The sequence below is a fragment of the Leopardus geoffroyi genome, chromosome A2 (assembly GCF_018350155.1).
Source record: "Leopardus geoffroyi isolate Oge1 chromosome A2, O.geoffroyi_Oge1_pat1.0, whole genome shotgun sequence".
Classification (NCBI taxonomy): domain Eukaryota; kingdom Metazoa; phylum Chordata; class Mammalia; order Carnivora; family Felidae; genus Leopardus; species Leopardus geoffroyi.
The window spans coordinates 139147451-139165407 of record NC_059331.1 but is presented as its reverse complement, the minus strand read 5'-3'; the positions used below and the strand labels follow the sequence as shown (position 1 = coordinate 139165407).

General features: G+C 37.7%; 1 protein-coding gene across 7 annotated transcripts in view; it reads right to left on the bottom strand.

The window, feature by feature from the left end:
- CPED1 (cadherin like and PC-esterase domain containing 1) overlaps window positions 1-17957 on the bottom strand; it is a 282494-nt gene that overhangs the window by 113268 nt on the left and 151269 nt on the right. For 4 of the 7 annotated variants that reach the window (XM_045495428.1, XM_045495426.1, XM_045495430.1 and 1 more), the window contains one exon: window positions 16777-16824. The exons of the other annotated variants lie outside the window; for them this stretch is intronic. In XM_045495428.1, the coding sequence (XP_045351384.1) occupies window positions 16777-16824 (48 nt within the window). The remainder of the gene's footprint in view (window positions 1-16776; window positions 16825-17957) is intronic. 7 annotated transcript variants of the gene reach the window in all.

The following is a 17957-nucleotide window of genomic DNA, read 5'->3' as shown; positions in this document are numbered from 1 at the left end:
ATGTGAGACAGGAAACCATCAAAACCTTAGAGGAGAAAGCAGGAAAAGACCTCTCTGACCTCAGCCGTAGCAATCTCTTACTCGACACATCCCCAAAGGCAAGGGAATTAAAAGCAAACGTGAATTACTGGGACCTTATGAAGATAAAAAGCTTCTGCACAGCAAAGGAAACAACCAACAAAACTAAAAGGCAACCAACGGAATGGGAAAAGATATTTGCAAATGACATATCAGACAAAGGGTTAGTATCCAAAATCTATAAAGAGCTCACCAAACTCCACACCCGAAAAACAAATAACCCAGTGAAGAAATGGGCAGAAAACATGAATAGACACTTCTCTAAAGAAGACATCCGGATGGCCAACAGGCACATGAAAAGATGTTCAGCGTCGCTCCTTATCAGGGAAATACAAATCAAAACCACACTCAGGTATCACCTCACGCCAGTCAGAGTGGCCAAAATGAACAGATCAGGAGACTCTAGATGCTGGAGAGGATGTGGAGAAACGGGAACCCTCTTGCACTGTTGGTGGGAATGCAAATTGGTGCAGCCGCTCTGGAAAGCAGTGTGGAGGTTCCTCAGAAAATTAAAAATAGACCTACCCTATGACCCAGCAATAGCACTGCTAGGAATTTATCCAAGGGATACAGGAGTACTGATGCATAGGGGCACTTGTACCCCAATGTTCATAGCAGCACTCTCAACAATAGCCAAATTATGGAAAGAGCCTAAATGTCCATCAACTGATGAATGGATAAAGAAATTGTGGTTTATATACACAATGGAATACTACGTGGCAAGGAGAAAAAATGAAATATGGCCTTTTGTAGCAACGTGGATGGAACTGGAGAGTGTGATGCTAAGTGAAATAAGCCATACAGAGAAAAACAGATACCAAATGGTTTCACTCTTATGTGGAGCCTGAGAAACTTAAAAGGAACCCATGGGGGAGGGGGAGGAAAAAAGAAAAAAAAAAAAAAAAAAAAGAGGTTAGAGTGGGAGAGAGCCAAAGCATAAGAGACTGTTAAAATCTGAGAACAAACTGAGGGTTGATGGGGGGTGGGAGGGAGGAGAGGGTGGGTAATGGGTATTGAGGAGGGCACCTTTTGGGATGAGCACTGGGTGTTGTATGGAAACCAATTTGACAATAAATTTCATATATAAAAAAAAAAAAAGTTAATCACTCTGAAAACTGTATGTATTTCCTGTATGAATATACTCTGTGTCATTCATACATTCACTCAACAAACATTTGCTGGACATTGACCTTGTGCCACAGTGTTTCTCAGGGTAGCAGTGATAATCAAGACAAGGAAGAAATGGGACTGGGGAGAGAGAGATGCTGTAAACAACAGTGTCACTAAGGGGTGGTCAGTGTAAAATTTAGAAGTGTAAATTATGATGGGGGTCAACGGAAGAAGTGGTAATTCCCACAGGCACTGATAAAATCATTTGCTTTAGTGGAATCCTCCCTAATGGGGGAAAAAAGAAATTTCGAACACAACTCTTTTAATGTAGTAAGAAAAAAATGTGAATCTATCTTGGATATTAACCCAGAATCAGTTTATCACTGTCCTAGAGAAATCACATTGTAGCACTATTATCCTGAACAGAGTGAAAAGAATGGCTTTGGCTGTCACTCTTCCTCTCTGGACATATTCATCACAGGAGGATGAGCTCATTCATTCATTCAACAAATACTTATTGGATGTCCATCATGTGTCAGGCACTCTGTCAGGCATTGGGATATAAAAGTGATGAATTTAGAATATCAACCATTAATTTTCTCAGGGCCCTACTTATATTTGATATTCTTGTTTAAATGAAAAATACTATGAAAATAATAATAATAATAATAATTATTATTATTATTATATAATAATAGTAATATTATAATATATAATTATAATTAATTATAATATAATATTATATAATAGTAATAGTAATTATTATTATTATTATTATTATTTTTGCCATGTGGCCACTATGTAGCCTCTTTTATTGGAGGATCTATTTTTCCTTCAATCAGTAATTGTTTATTAAGCACATACTCAGGCACCGGATTCAGCAGTGAACACAACAGACAAGAACCCCTGTCCTTACAGAGTTTTACATGAGAAGTCATCACAGGGAGATGAGCATAATGGGATAGATGATTATTTGATTTGGAAACATGGAAACAAATGATTGGAAATAAATCAATTGCCTCCATCAAACTGACTTGGTTAATTCCAAAATCTGGGTCCCTTTCTGATAACTGCCCTGTGTCAGAGGCTCACCTGGAATGCTCACAGGTATGGTATATAAATGGAAGAGTATAAAATGGTCCAGGTTATAACTCAGTGGAGAGTAAATCAGGTGACAGTAATAGCTGTCATCTGGGAAAATAGCGCTGGGATTGCCAGATCTTCACCAGGAACTAAAATTCAGATTTTCATGTGAATCTTTTATTGTTTAAATTCTGGCAACTACGTAAAAGATGAAAAGGATATTTTGATCAAACATTTTATAAAGCTTTATGAAAACAAAGAAGTTTTGATTATTTGCTACCTTCTAATAAAACTAAACCTAATTCAATGCCATGCTGTTCTTAATATAAAATAAAAAACTCTATTTAAAAACAAAAATACATTTTAAAAAGGGAAATAAGCAGGACTAAAACTTTAAAAAGTATAAATAATAAAGTTTTTTCTTAATTAAAGTTAATTTCTTTCTAATTACCTTCTTTATAGAACTTAATAATTTATTTTAATTTTACAATCATTTTAATACTTTCTTAGGAATATTATTTAAGCTAGTTTAACTTATTTGTGAAAGCTAGAGGCAGCTTGTTAAATTTCTTTGACAGTTTCATAAAACATGATGACCTGAAATCTATTTAGCATTGAAATGTGTAAACATATTCATTCATATGTGCATTTTGACCTGTAACTCAATTGCATTTCACATTTTTTTAAAAAAAAAACCTTGTAATTTTATTTTTTTTAATTTTTTTAATGTTTTATTTATTTTTTGAGAGTGAGAGACAGAATGTGAGTGGGGGAGGGGCAGAGAGAGAGGAGACACAGAATTCGAAGCAGGCTCCAGGCTCTGAGCTGTCAGCACAGAGCCCGATGAAGGGCTTGAATCCACAAACTGTGAGATCATGACCTGAGCCAAAGTCTGATGCTTAACTGACGAGCCACCCAGGCGCCCCAAACCTTGTAATTTTTAAAGCTGTTTCACCAGAACATTTTGCAAGATGCTCTATTTGATATCAATTTCAATTGCTATCAGTCATTATGAATTTAGAAAATAAAAGACCTAGTTAAGGTTTTAAAATTCAGTTTAATTTTCCCTTTTCTTATGACCATGACGGTTGTAAAGTTGTCATATTAAAATGTCTAGCTTAACAAATACTCTTGTTTCTGAAAAATTATATAGGAACATGTTTTGTCAATTAAAATCATGTATTAAATGTGATAAGAGAATCCAGAATTTTGATCGTTTGGATGGGGAAGACTACGTTTGAAACAGTCTTCTCACTAATATTTTAAGAACTATAAATTTTAAAAATTCACTTCAGATTTTCATAAAGTGAAAGTTTAAATATCCATCTGGTAAAGGGGTCAGCTGATAAGTAGCTTTTATTCGAGCAACTCTCTCCACACATTAAAACTCTGACCAGCAATAAATACTTATGCTATTATGGTGTCTAAAAAGTATGCCAGTAATGATGTACTCTGCACACACAGGGAAGCTGAATCGAGCAAGGATCTCAGGAACTGAACTCAGCCCTTGCAACTTTAAAAGCAGTAGACTCTTCAGATAAACTAAAACTAATAGGTTCCAGTAGGTTCTTTCATGCCTTAAAACCCACCCCAAATTGTTTAACTTCTATATTAGATCCCAGATACGTTAAGACTCTGACTCAAATATCTATAGGATGCAGATAATGCATCTGTTATCTGCATTAAGTTTCCCAATTAGACTCTAGGCCGTGATTCTTTTCAACAATCCCATGATCTTAAATCTGAACCTTGCTAGATCTTAAACCTTGCTAGAATATGATGCCTATATTAAATAAACAGGCTGAAACTAGTGGAGGGTGAAGGATTCACTCTTGGTTGCATTCCAGAGAACTCCTTTTTCCATAGACAAATGCATTCCTTTGACAGCCCTTTACTCTTAAGGTTCTTCCTCTTTCCAATGGGGACAGAGCAAAGTTTCTTATGCTCTTTTGCCATCATCATCCTGGCTGTGCTCTGATTTCATGACCTCTGAGTTAATCCTTCTTTTTTTCCTATTAGCAAGTGTAAGCAGGCCGACTTCAAACGAAATGCAATAGGTCACAAGGTTTAATGGGCACTGAGATAATCATCTAAATTACATTTCTAGGCCTGATGGGCTAGACAGACTTAGAGGGTGACTTTACCAGCATATTTGCTGTTAATCACAGCAAGATTGGTGGGTCTCCGAGTGTAGCTGCCTGGGCCTTCCTCCCTGAGAGGCTGGGTCATATTGACTGATTAGCAAAGGCAGCTGCGTTAACTTTAGTCTCCCACAAAATGTGTCGTGTCCCCAAAGGACATGAAAGTCAAATGTGGCCACACCTCAAACACCAGACGCACTCTTTTCATCTCGGTGGAATTATCTGCCCTCTCCTTGCAGATCATGGACTGCGGCACAACAGTTGTTGTTGATTTTCACGATCTGTTAACACTTAGGAATTTTTACATTAAAGAAATTTTTTCTACATTTATTTCCTGTAGCATTTAGTGCAATATCATAGCCTATTGTATATGTATATATTTTAGTACATGATTCTTAACTTTACAAGGAAGCAGAAACATGGAATTAGTCTACAGATAAAAGGACCCAAAATAATCTTTCACTCTTCAAATTCAAAGATACACATCTCCTTGGAATGGGCAGAGGGAGGACCACCATGAGTTGTTTTACAATTACAGGCTGGTCCGATTTGGTTTCCTATTTCAGCTCGTTATCAATGAAAACAGTGTTTCCTCTGATAGAGTATGATATTAGAATATAATGTTTAACTGAAACTCCCCCAAAGAGTGAATGGAATCATTAAAAATCAATCAATATGCCTAATATATAGGGGCTCCTGGGTGGCTCAGTGGGTTAAGTATTTAGCTCTTGATTTTGGGTCAGGTCATGATCTCATGGCTTGTGAGATGGAGCCCTGCTTCGGGCTCTGCACTGACAATGCAGAGCCTGCTTGGGATTCTTTGCCTTCCCCCACCCCTGCTCCTCTACTGCTCGCGCTCTCTCTCAAAATAAATAAATTAATTTAAAAAAATAAAAATCAATCAATATGCCTAATATATGAATATAATACAGTATCTTTCATTTCTATGACACCTTCTAATTTCAATAACCTTTTATATCCATTGTCATTTTACTCTTAATAACAACCCAGTGAAATAGGTTGGGACAGATATTATTATCTCCATTTTATGGATCATAGGAATTTCCTGAGAAGTTAAACTGTGGCATCTCAATGTCACTGCACAAAAATCCAGATCTTCTGATGCCACACCTAATCCCTGTGTGTAGCTGAATAACATTTTGAGGGGCGCCTGGGTGGCTCAGTTGATTGGGCGACCAACTTCAGCTCAGGTCATGATCTCGCGGTTCATGAGTTCAAGAGCCCCACGTTGGGCTCTGTGCTGACAGCTCAGAGCCTGGAGCCTGCTTCAGATTTTGTGTCTTCCTCTCTCTGCTTCTCCCCAGCTCACACTCTGTCTCTCTCTCTCTTTCTTTAAAATAAATAAACATTAAAAAATTTTTTAATAAAAAAATTTATTTTTATTTTATTTTATTTAATAAAAAGAAAAGCATTTTGAAAAATGTGGTCTTCTGGTGGAATGCATTAATGGTTTAAAAAAATATCACTCACTCAAGGAGGACCTATTGGTAAGGGTGGTAGGTAAATTGTGTTTACTCAATGAGCATTCTAAAGTGACAAAGTCAGATACACTCAACTGATTTAATAAGAAGGATGTTGATTTGTGAAAATAGCTACATACATTAGAGTGTTTCTAAAAACTTGGATGACTCTGTATAGCGCGGAGTTTATAAAAGCCACAAGTACATGAAATCATAGTTTGGTTTGATTCTGAAGAGACCATGTAGACGTTTAAGAAACAAATGAAATATAAATGATTTTAGTGAAAGCCAGAATCAAAAGAAATGTTGGGCTTTATAAATCCCAATCTTAAAATATTTTAAGACTTTTTCTGAATTGTAAAAATTTTATTTCCTCCCAAACCACATACTATAAAAGGAGAAACAGACAGAAAAAACAATTTAGAAACCTTAGACTCAGTGGCGGTTAATCCTACAGAGGACAGAAGGAGGCAGTGGATGTATTATAAACTCCGTGGTGAAGGCTCTCCAGATTGGGGACAGAAGAAAAGAGAAGGAAATTAGAGTGTCGGGGAATGAATTTCTAAGAAAAGGACTTTTTAATGACGGACAGATTGGTCAAATGATTGCTAAACATATCATCACTCTTTCACGACTGAGGAGTAGGAGTAACAGGATAAGATTATTGGAATATATTCACACAGTAATGGGTCATCACACATGAAATCTGGTCCATTAAGGAGCACAGCCTGTATTTTCATTACTGAACAATTTAGAAGTTTCAAATTTTTAAAATTTTAAAATTTTGCTTTTAGAAATCGATTTTACCAAAACAGACAAAATCAACAGAACAAAATAAGAAACAACACTGGATCCTCAAATAAAGTCTTATCCAAAATATACTACTCTTTATGATATGTCTTTTATCTGGTATTTGGAGAAGTTTTCTTTTTTGTTTTGTTTTGTTCCACTTTGTTTTCACAGATTTGAATTATGTTTAACATGGGCAAATAAAACTAAAATACACAATAACTGATATTATCAAAATAATAATATTTTTTAATGTTTATTTATTTTTGACAGAGAGAGAGAGACGGAGAGTGAGCAGTCAAGGGGCAGAGAGGCAGGGAGGCAATCTGAAGTAGGTTCCAGGCTCTGAGCTGTCAACACAGAGCCCAACATGGAGCTTGAACTCAGGAACTGTGAGATCATGATCTGAGCCAAAGTTGGACCCTTACCGACTGATCCACCCAGGCACCCCTAAAATAATTATTGAAATATTCAGTCTGATATAATATGTTACATGCACAAAACATGAATGTTTTTCACAATACTGGATAATTCAAGAAAAAATACAGAAATGCATCTTTGTTGTTCAGAATCACTTACAGGAAAGGTTAGTAAATATTAAGAAAAGGAATAAAAACACATTTGTGCCATAGAGAATACAGAATGATCAATATAGGATTGAAAGTCAGAAGAAAGAAAGAAGGAAGAGAGAAAGGAAGGAAGGAAGGAAGGAAGGAAGGAAGGAAGGAAGGAAGGAAAGAAGAAAGAAAATCATGCTACGGGAAGCACCATAGAAAGGATTTATTTTGTTTCCTGGGAAACTATCTCCCTGGTGACATTACCTAGAAATCTGTTTTTTTCTCACACAGCAATAGAGTTTTTTGAAAAGTAAAGAAACAAGCTTTCCTATCATGCAAATAAATGGACTACAGAACTGTGTTGGAAAGTGTGCACCTGGGCTACATAATCCTCAAAGCAGATACTACTGAGAAAGAAAAGGCATAAACTCAGGGATGGTAACAAGTGATGGTTCTCAAAGTGCGGACCAGAAGCAGGGGATTAGCATCACCAGGAAACTGGTTAGACATGCAAATTCCCGGCCCACCTCAGGTCCTCCTGAGTCAGCAAGGGGCTGGAGCCTGCAACCTGTGCTTTCACAAGGCTTCCAGGACATTTCAACATACATTCAAGTTTGAGAATCACTAGTGTAAAGAAAAGTAGTGACAGGGGAGGAGTGAAAGTGAAGTGAAGGTGGCTGAGGGTAGCAAGGGCAGTGAGCCCTGGAAAAATGGGAGAGGGTATCAAAAGCCCCCACAATGTGCACAAGCAATCAGTGACACATAAAGAAACTAAGATCTAGGTCAAAGTGACCTAAAGAGGTGTAATAGACTGGACAGGAGTTGGATGGCAAGCTGTGGGTCTAATCCTGCAGATCTGCTTTGTCTCACAGCTCCTTTAAACCCTGGGCCATGGAGCCAGAAGTAGGGCAGGCCATATGTCATGTGGAAGAGGGAGGGATCACAGGGTTTTATGCCCTTCAGATCAGACTTGTAATGTCCTGAACTTTTGCTCTTCAGTGTTTGTAAAGACACCGACAGTGAAAGTAAGAGCACAGCATTTAGCAGTAACACAGACTGGGATATCCTTGTAATTTTTCATTTATTTAAAATGTATAGATTAGTAAGGTTTTAAAAAGTCATTTGGTCCACCCAAGCTTGTGGTGCCTGAGTTCTTTCTTTAATTTTGCCACCAAGTGGTCAACGGGTCTATGCTTTGGACACTTTAAAGGGAAATGTATTGCCTTTGGAGGGGGCCATTTTAATTTTGTCTTTGGAGAGTTACACATAGAACACACTTATATTGAATTGGTAGCTGTCTTCCTATTGTGAGGTTCAATAAAATACGAGAATTGGAGACATTTGTCATTTTTTTCACCACTTATTACTCAATGTTTTCTTGATTATCGGGAATCTTCTACAATGAAAAGCAGATACTCCTGTTCCATCTATTTGACAAACTGAACATGGACATATGACCTAAATTGTCCAACTGTGTATCCCACCCCAAGACTTTGATTTTGGAGCAAATGATACAAATAAGAAGGGACAGTTTTGAATTCATTTATTGGAAGGAAGCAGTGGCAGAAGCAGCAGCCTGTAGCTTCTGGAAGAGGGAGTATCTGGAACAGAGAGTGTGTCCAGAGGCAGCAGGAGGAATGGGGCCAGGAGTGGCATCCAGACCAGATGTTTCTCATGGTGTGATATTGTCTGTGGCTTTTTCAACTTCCTTTGATTCCTATTTTCTGGTTCTTTAGTCTTCCCTCAATAGCTCAATTCTGTAAGTTACCAGATATGTTTTGAGTAAGTCCATTTCCTGCTTAGGTTAGCCAGAGTTGATTTCAATTTCTTGCACTCAAGATCCTTGACTAATGGATGGAAGATTGTAGGAAGTTGAGAGGGGGGAAGAAATAATGAATTTGACATTAAATATGTTGAATGTGACAGAGAATTATCTAAGTAAAAGTGGTTCATATATAACTAGAGAAGTGGATGGAATCCATGACGAGGATTCAGACCGGAGGTAGGCATTTCGTAGCCATCTTAGATTTAAAGTCCTAGGACCTGGAAGAAGTATTCACAGAAGAAGATGAACCTTATTTGGAATCTGTTCTTTGCTTCCTAGCATCCATCTTCTCTGGAAAGAATATTCCTAATTTCTTTTGGTGATTGATTTTTGTCCATAGCTAGCAATGAGCTTTGGAAGATTGACCTCTTACCAGCTGTAGAGATAGACTGGCTTAATTCAATAAAAAGTAAATAATAGGGCAGAAAATCTGATCAGAGATGAGATTTGTGCAGATTTTTCAAGAACTCCTAGGAATGTGATCTGAGGATATAAAGTCTAGTATGGCCATAGCTAAGTGCAGACATGGAAGAGGACCCACACTGCCCAAAGGCTCCCAGGTGGAGTCTGAGAGAAAAGCAACACCTAGAATGCACAGCAGTGAGATGGAGAGGAAACAAAGGACATCATTTAAGTACTAAATCAAACTCCAACTAAAGCCAAAAAAAAATCTCAATTTTTCAGTTACACCAGCTAGCAAATCCCCTTTATTTTAAAATCCACATCAAGTTGGGTTTTTAACACAAGTAATATAAATTGTTCTGACCATTTAACCTTTCTTCTCAGCTTTCATCCTTCCGACCTCCCTCACCAATTAAGTTTATCATTTATAATATGACTGAATTGGGTGACATCAGAATACACACAAACTAATGGACTGTGAGTTGAATCTGATCACAAAAATTTTATTTATTTGTTTGGCTGACAGAAGGTTGGTTCCTTTTTAAAAATTATTACCAGTATATAAAATTTGGGAGGTATCCCATTAAAATCCATACATTTGATGGCTTTTGAAGACTCAGAAGATCTGACACTACTGACCCAGAATTCCAAAAAGGCAACAGTCATCTTGAGCTGCACGGCTACTCCTCACTTTTAACAAGGCATATGTCTTCCATTTGCCACAGTCCATGCCACTTCCTATTGCCTCACTTTTGGCCTAATTCTATCAGATATTTTACCCACCTCTGGAAGGATTTGTGTTTGCAACCCAAATAAGTGGTCTGTCCCAGGTCTCTGAAATCATTTCATTTAAGTAAAAAGCAAACAAAGGAATGTAAACAAAATGCAGTGAAACTGCTAATCTTGGAAAAAGAACTAACAGACACTTGGAATCCTAATCATACTCTGTATATTAGGCTTACTGGAATTTATTGGGGGGCAGAACATGACTTGATTATGAAAGATACCCAAAGCTCTGATAACAGGCATTTTACTTTATGGTTAAGCAGGTTTCCTCATTTGTCATCTGGGGTAAAAGTAACTTAGTAGTTTAAGAGTGGCTTATTGCATAAGAATTAATACCATGAGCTTTAAAACCAGATAGACATGAATTTAAGTCCCAGGTCCTCCCTTGTTTGCTGTGATGATAGTGTCTATTATTTATGGTTATCATGTACATTAAGTGATAAGGTGTGCCAAGAACAGTATGTGGCATATGGACAGTTATTATGATAGACCACTCTACGGCACGAGCTTATTCCAATCACGCATAATAGCTCTGATTGAAGAGCCTCAACTTGGAAGTTACAAATAAGTAGTAATTTTATTTTTTGCATTAACTACTACTCTCACACTCCATTGACTGAACTACCCTTTTTCTTAATGGGCCTGACTCCCTTAATGATATTAAAGCCCTATATCATTACACTTTAGTTATTGCCAGTTATAAAAAGTCTCATTTTCATTATAAAGACTTGGGTTTATTCACTAAAAGTTTAATTTCATATTGGATCCACAGCTTTCCGCAGGAAAGTGATTTGTAGCCTCTACAGTTTATGACGTGTAGAGAGAGTGATAGATTTAATTCTAAGATTGCTCTTACAATTCTCATCTTCTGGCATATATACATTTCCTCTACTTATTCAAACACTACTCTAGGGGCACCCGGGTGGCTCAGTCGGTTAAGCATCCCACTTTGGCTCAGGTCATGATCTCATGGTTCGTGAGTTCAAGCCCCGAGTCAGGCTCTGTGCTGAAAGCTTAGAGCCTGGAGCTGCTTCAGATTCTGTGTCTCCTCTCTCTCTGCCCCTCCTCCACTCACACTCTGTCTCTCTCTCAAAAATAAACATTAAAAATGTTTTTAAAAAATGTTAAACAAACACTACTCTAGGTGTTACTATGGAGGGATTTTGCAGATGTCATTAATGTCCAAAATCAGTTGACCCTAAATTAGGGAAATTAAATGCAGGTCTAGGGAAGACAGAGAGACAAAACCTGAGAGTGATTCAAGGTGTGGGAGATTCTTCCATTGCTGGCTCAGGAGACAGAAGGAACCACATGGCAAGGAATGTGTGCAGCCTCTGGGAACAGAGAGCAGCCCTTGGCTGACCCTTAGCAAGGAAATGGAAACATCAGTCCTACAGCCACAAGGAACTGCATTCTGTGATGGTCTGAATGAGCTTGGAAACCTATGCTTCCCCAGAGCACCCAGATAGAAATTCAGCCTGACCAATCCCTTGATTTCAGCTTTGAGCCCCTGTGCAGAGAACCAAGTCATACTCTCCCTGGCATTCTGAGCTACCAAACTGTGAACTAGCTAATGGGTATTGTTTTAAGCTGCTAAATCTGTGCTAATTCATCATACAGCAATAGAAACCTAATATTGGAAGGTTGGAGGTAGTGGGTGCGCCCTACTCTCTCACAGTCTCCCTAAACTCATGCCTCTTGATTTGTGATAGGATGAAGGAAAGGGGAAAAGAGATCTCCTTTTCAGTGGTCATCACTGTTGATCTAGCTCATTGTTTACCTTTGATGTAGATGGGGGTCTCCTCAAATAAGCCCTGATGATGAAGCAGCTGTCTGGAGACTCGAGGGTCTCAGCTACCTTTTCTAGTGTATCCTGACATACTTATAGTCTCAGGAACATTTTTTGCCCCATGTTGGGTCCCTACTAGGCCTTCTGAACCTAGTTTCTTAGACATTTTACAGCTTGGATTCTAGAGGCTATGGCCTTCACCAATGGCAGTATCTCAGAGAGATTTTCTCCCTCTCTGGTAGTACAAGGCCATTCTACAAGCCCTGCAAACTAAGCAGACATCCAAACAGGTAATCAAGTATCTTTCTCTCCTTCTTAAAGTCATGTCCAAATGTCACAGGTGATTATCTCAGAGAGGAGAAACTGGGGACTCCTCTTCCTTCACCCCTTGGGAGCAGAGGGAAGGAGGTAGCCTTTCCTCACAAGGAATACAAGCTCCAAAGGTCAGCTCTTCTCTCTCAATGCCCTCATACCTCTCTTGCTGCTGAGTTTCTGAAAGTCTGAGGCTAACAAGGAGGCTTTCTTTCTACTAAAACATGAAGAATTTAGATACTGAATTATTTGGTAAACTTCAGGGACAGGAATGATGCCATCATTATACAATGATGCTACCAATGTAGCAATGCATTTTAACATTTTTGAAAGAGTCTTATTCATATGATCTAGAGCATAATAGCTTTAAAAATAGAACATATATTTAATTTTGTATCTAGCTTGGAAGTGTCACTTAATTTTGTAAATATTAATTAAGAATCTTCTAGGCATTGTGCTAAGAGAAGTGATCAAAGATCTACGTTTTGGCCTGGAGAAACTGTGTGTGTGCATGTGTGTGTGTGTGTGTGTGTGTGTGTGTGTGAGAGAGAGAGAGAGAGAGAGAGGCAAAGAGGTAGCAGAGAGACAGAGAGGAAGCCCCAGGACAACCATAGTGTCATAATAAATATATCCACAATAGTGTCATAATAAATATATCCACTATTTTGAACAATACTGTGCCAATGGGTAGAGGAATCTGCTCTATTTAAAATAGGATTTGGGGTGCTTGGGTGGCTCAGTTGGTTGAGCGCCAGACTCTTGATTTTGCCTCCCAGGATCGTGGGGTTGAGCATGGAGCCTGCTTAAGATTCTCTCTCTCTCTCTCTCTCTCTCTCTCTCTCTCTCTCTTTTCTCTGCCCCTTCCCACACTCTCAAATGAAAATAAATAAATAAATAAATAAATAAATAAATAAATAAAGGATTTGAATGATGCTGTGAGTGCTTCTTCTGGTAAAAAATAAAAATAAGAAGTTTTATGTAAAAATATATTTAAGCTTAAACATTTTAAGATTTAAACATGGATGTTACTTCAGATGTTTCCTTGGCATAATGAATCCATGTACTTTGTTTTTGAAAAAGCAAAATACAACAAAACAAAAAGTGAAAAACACACACAAACTTTTGATCAAGTCAGAGGACTCTCTGATCTCTCAAGAAGCGGGATCTCGCTGAAAAGAGATAATCACTCTCTACTCTTGGATCTTTGGGGCAGTTTTGAAGAATCTGACTTTTACAAATTAGAAAGATGAATTGCAGCAATGTCTTTTCCTCTATTTTTAATGTGAAATTTAAACTTTATAGCATTTGTTATTATACCCAATAAAAAGTGAAATCTTTATTCTGTGCATCTGCAAAAGCAACTTTTGAAGTAGGATATGTCTATCAACATACTTATTAGAAGCATTTTTCCCCCCTACAGTTTTGGAGAGTCTGAAAATCAGAGCCAGTATGGTTTAGATATTCATAATTGTTTACACATGTCTCAATAACAAAATATATTTGGGGGGTTGGTGCTTTACTTTTAGGATTTGGGACAGCTGGAAATTATTATTATTATGGTTAAAAGTGTTCTTACTGGATAATGGTGTTAAAAAGAATATAATCTTTCAGACGCTTCCTCTTAACATGGAACACGTATTATTTTATTAAGTTGAGTTAAATATGGATTGGCTATTGTCTGGTCAGTTACACATGAAGGTGACTGAGGAAATAGATTCTCAGAAAAAGCATCGAATAAAAATGACTGTGGTTTATTATTATCAATATTATTATTGTTATACAGAGAAACCTTAGTACTCCTTCTAAGGGCTAGATAGCTAATATTGCACATATTGCAGTGACAGATTCTAATTAAATGTTTAAGAAATGGGACACCGTTTCCAATCATGATACACGTAGCAAATACCTTGGAGATGTGTAAGAATTCTTTTGGTATTTGCTTATCCAGAAAAAAAATAGTGATTAGTAAGGGATTCTGTGGCTCCCAGAACCCAGAGTGTTTCTTGTAAAGAGCCAGACTATATTAAGAGCCAAGAGGAAGCCAGGTTCAAAGGAAATTCATCTAATATTTGTGCTCTGGTTATGAAAGGGGTGAGAGGCTGTTCATCAGCAGCATGTGGCCAGTTGGCAAGGAGGGCTGTGGGCCAGGCCGAGGGGTTAGCGTGATCACAGATGGACTTAGCATGGGAAAGAGGATGCCAGAGAGTCCTAGGCAGTGCATGCTATTTTGGGGGCTTTGCATGAATCATTTTTTTCATTCAGTGCCAGCACTGACGTAGACAAATGTATATGTTGATTGGCTATTGAAGATCTGCAGATTACCAAAGTAAGTCCCATCTTCGGAGACATCACTCAAAAAGGATTGTTTTTTAAATGACAATTTATAACTACCTCTAAATATAATGTCTTTTTTAATAAAAACTTTTTTACTTAAAGTTTTTATATTTTGTTACATGAAGAGGATGCTTCTAAGACTTAACAAATAAGGGTATGGAATAACTGACTACATATTCTGAAGAAGAAATAGGGATCTCTTTAGTCAAGCAGAGTGGTCAGCAAATTTGCAATTGATGGTTCATTTAATACATGTAGAAAGAGAAATTTTGCGTTGGAGACTTAAGGATATGGAGCTGGCTCAACAACTCGGGAAACATGTCTAGGTCTGGATTCCAATAATTCTTTTACATGAGGTACAACAACTAACTGCCAGAAGGTTTGATAACCAGCCCATAGGTTTTCATCCTTACTCTGCCACTCACTGGCAATGAAACTTGGTAAATTATTAAGGATGGATGTTGGCAAGTTATTGAAGTTTATTCTTATGCAGGATGAGGGGTTGGATATTTAAGATCTCCCCAACTCTGAAGTTTAGCGCAACATTGAAATACAAGATTCACGAATAACCTTAAAATGAATATACCTGCTGCCCACAGAGCTATTGGTCCATCCTTTCGCTAGAGACATACCAGCTACTCATATTCTCCTCTACTAGAATCTTCCCCATTAATGGCCTGGGCCATGGAGCCCTTCATCCACACAAAATCCAGCATAATTGTCCCTTTCCTAAGGACCCTTCTCACTGTATTAAATATCATACATTAGGAGAATTTTTGGAGGTCCCCTGTAACCTAGCCTCACTTGTAAATTTTCTTCTAAAGAAAAAAAAAAGACAAGTTCTAAACAATAACCTACAAATTAACTTTTGAGGCCAAAGTCTTTTGGAAACCATATACTTATTTCAGCAATCTAGTTTTGGACTGGAATATAGCGGCTAACAGCAGAGCTTATGAGTAGCAAAACCCTTTGCTTGTAGGTTGCAAAGCTCTGGGACCAGGCTGCCTGGGTTCCAAAATGGGCTCTGCTACTTGTAATTGTGTCTGTGGGCATTTCTCCATCTGTGAAATCATTGGGCATTATCAAAGTATCTGTCTTGTCAGTGTTTTACATTGTGCTGAGAACAGAGCTAATGAATGTAAAGCAATTAGAATAGGACCTGGCACACAGTAAGGCCTACAAAAATGTTAGATACTACGCATTTTAAATAATCTCAAAAGTGACAAATCTCTAATCTGTGAAGATGTATTAGCATTTGGAGCAAACTCTGATTTTAAACAAGTCGGGGAGAGTTTCGCAGTTTGGGTTGAAATTATGATGTGAATTTACATGATGGGACATATTTTCTCATTTAGGTTATTATCAGGTGTGAATACGTTTATTGTCGTTTGAAGTGATGGCTTTCAAAAGTGACATTGGTTTTTAAAAAAAATTATAGGCACTAAAAAATTAAATTACATTATAGTTATATCTTCCGTCTGATGACATTTAGGTATCATATATCTTTGTCCTTGGCTGCTCATTATAAAAATGGCGCAGGAACACTGATCTTCTCACCTTTAAAGTAATCCGTCAGATAATATCTATGAAGGATGTCCCAGCATTTGGCAAAGAAATACTTCTCCTCTTTTTGTGAAGTAACTCTCTAGTTCTCAGTCTATGAGACTGCCAATATGATGGCATACAAAATTAGTTGTGCAACTATCAATTTTAAAATACGTTCAGGACGAATTTTACATTGAATTCTGGAAGTTTCATTTTATTACATTTACCATAAAATTTATTGTATAATTTAGCACAGGTGGTTGCTCTGCAAAGCCCTTCATGTTTTTATATCTTATTAAATCTAAACTTAAATATAAGGAATTTAAAAATCTCCAATTCAGTTTATTAGACCTCAGTTTTTTAAAAAGCCTATTTTAAACTTTCCTCTTATACCAACCTGAAGACATTTTATTTGTCTATTTATGTTTGGCAAACTTGTGTATTGAGCTCTGTCTGTAGCACCAGCATTATTCCAAATTCTAATTATATTAACTCAGTTTTTCCTTAAAACCACTCTATGGGATCAGTAGTATTATATCCCTACCTGACAGATGAGAAACTGGTCCAAGTTCTCCAACACGTAAGTGGTGAGCTGTGAATCAAATTCAGACAGCACAAATAATATTTTGATCAAAGTATTTAAGAGAAGTTACTCCACTTCAAAGAAAAATTTTCCCTTCCTTGGTGTTTCTTAAACCTTTGAAATCTGGGTCTCTTAACTTTATCAGTAATTTAACTTTAAAATAACCTATGAGGTCTGGAAAAATCATTCTCAAGCATTTGGGTCAGGGGAGGGGGTGGTTGGACGAGGTTAAAAACCCAGGAATGTCAGTGAAAGTCTGCCCCACATTGCTGAAGAATGAGATCCTAAAGAGATGGGGGGCCACTGGGGTGGATAAACCTGGTCTGCTTTGAAGAATGAGGTCATGTTCAATGTTTTAAACTCATTAGTCCTGCCTAAAAAAAGGATGTGGATGAAAAAGGAAAAAAAAGACAAATTAGCATCATTTTCCAAAGAAGTTAAATATGTCAGGTTGTAGAGTGTCCTAATTCTGCCTTCAGGGACCATATGTCAAACTAACTTGTAGTTCTGCAATCGGTGAAACTGTCTGCAAGGAATACCCCATCCCTCATTCTTGTTCTTACAACACATACCTACTGAAGGAAATGTTACAGTTGGTCAGACGCATGTAGAAATTTTGTTTGCATTACCTAATTAAGCCTTTGGGCCAACCTTTCTTTGAACAAAAAAGTTTGTTATAGCTTGATGAGAGAAAGCACATCAATGGCTTTGACTAATGAGGACAGTATAAAGAGTCCAAGTGACATATTATTAATTTTCCCCATGTTTCCAGGACCACCATTGCCTACAACTTATAACCACTTTCTGAGAGAAGAAGAGGGAGAAAGAGAATCTCAAGCAGGATCCATGCCCAGAGTGGAGCCCAACACGGGCCCCATCCCACGACGACCCTGAGATCATGACCTGAGCCGAAATCAAGAGTCAGACGCTTAGCCGACTGAGCCACCCTGGTGCCTTTAAGTTGTCTTATACATAGCCAAACTCTGTTGTTTGATGGGGCCAAAAAAAATTTTTTTTTAATGTAAGTCATATTCTAAGCTTGGTTTGGTAGGGACAGAAGAACCTATTAAATGCCTAATCCAGGACCCAAGCTCTCTCCCCTCTCTTGCCACCATCCTCACTGTCTTGCTGTGTACCTTTGC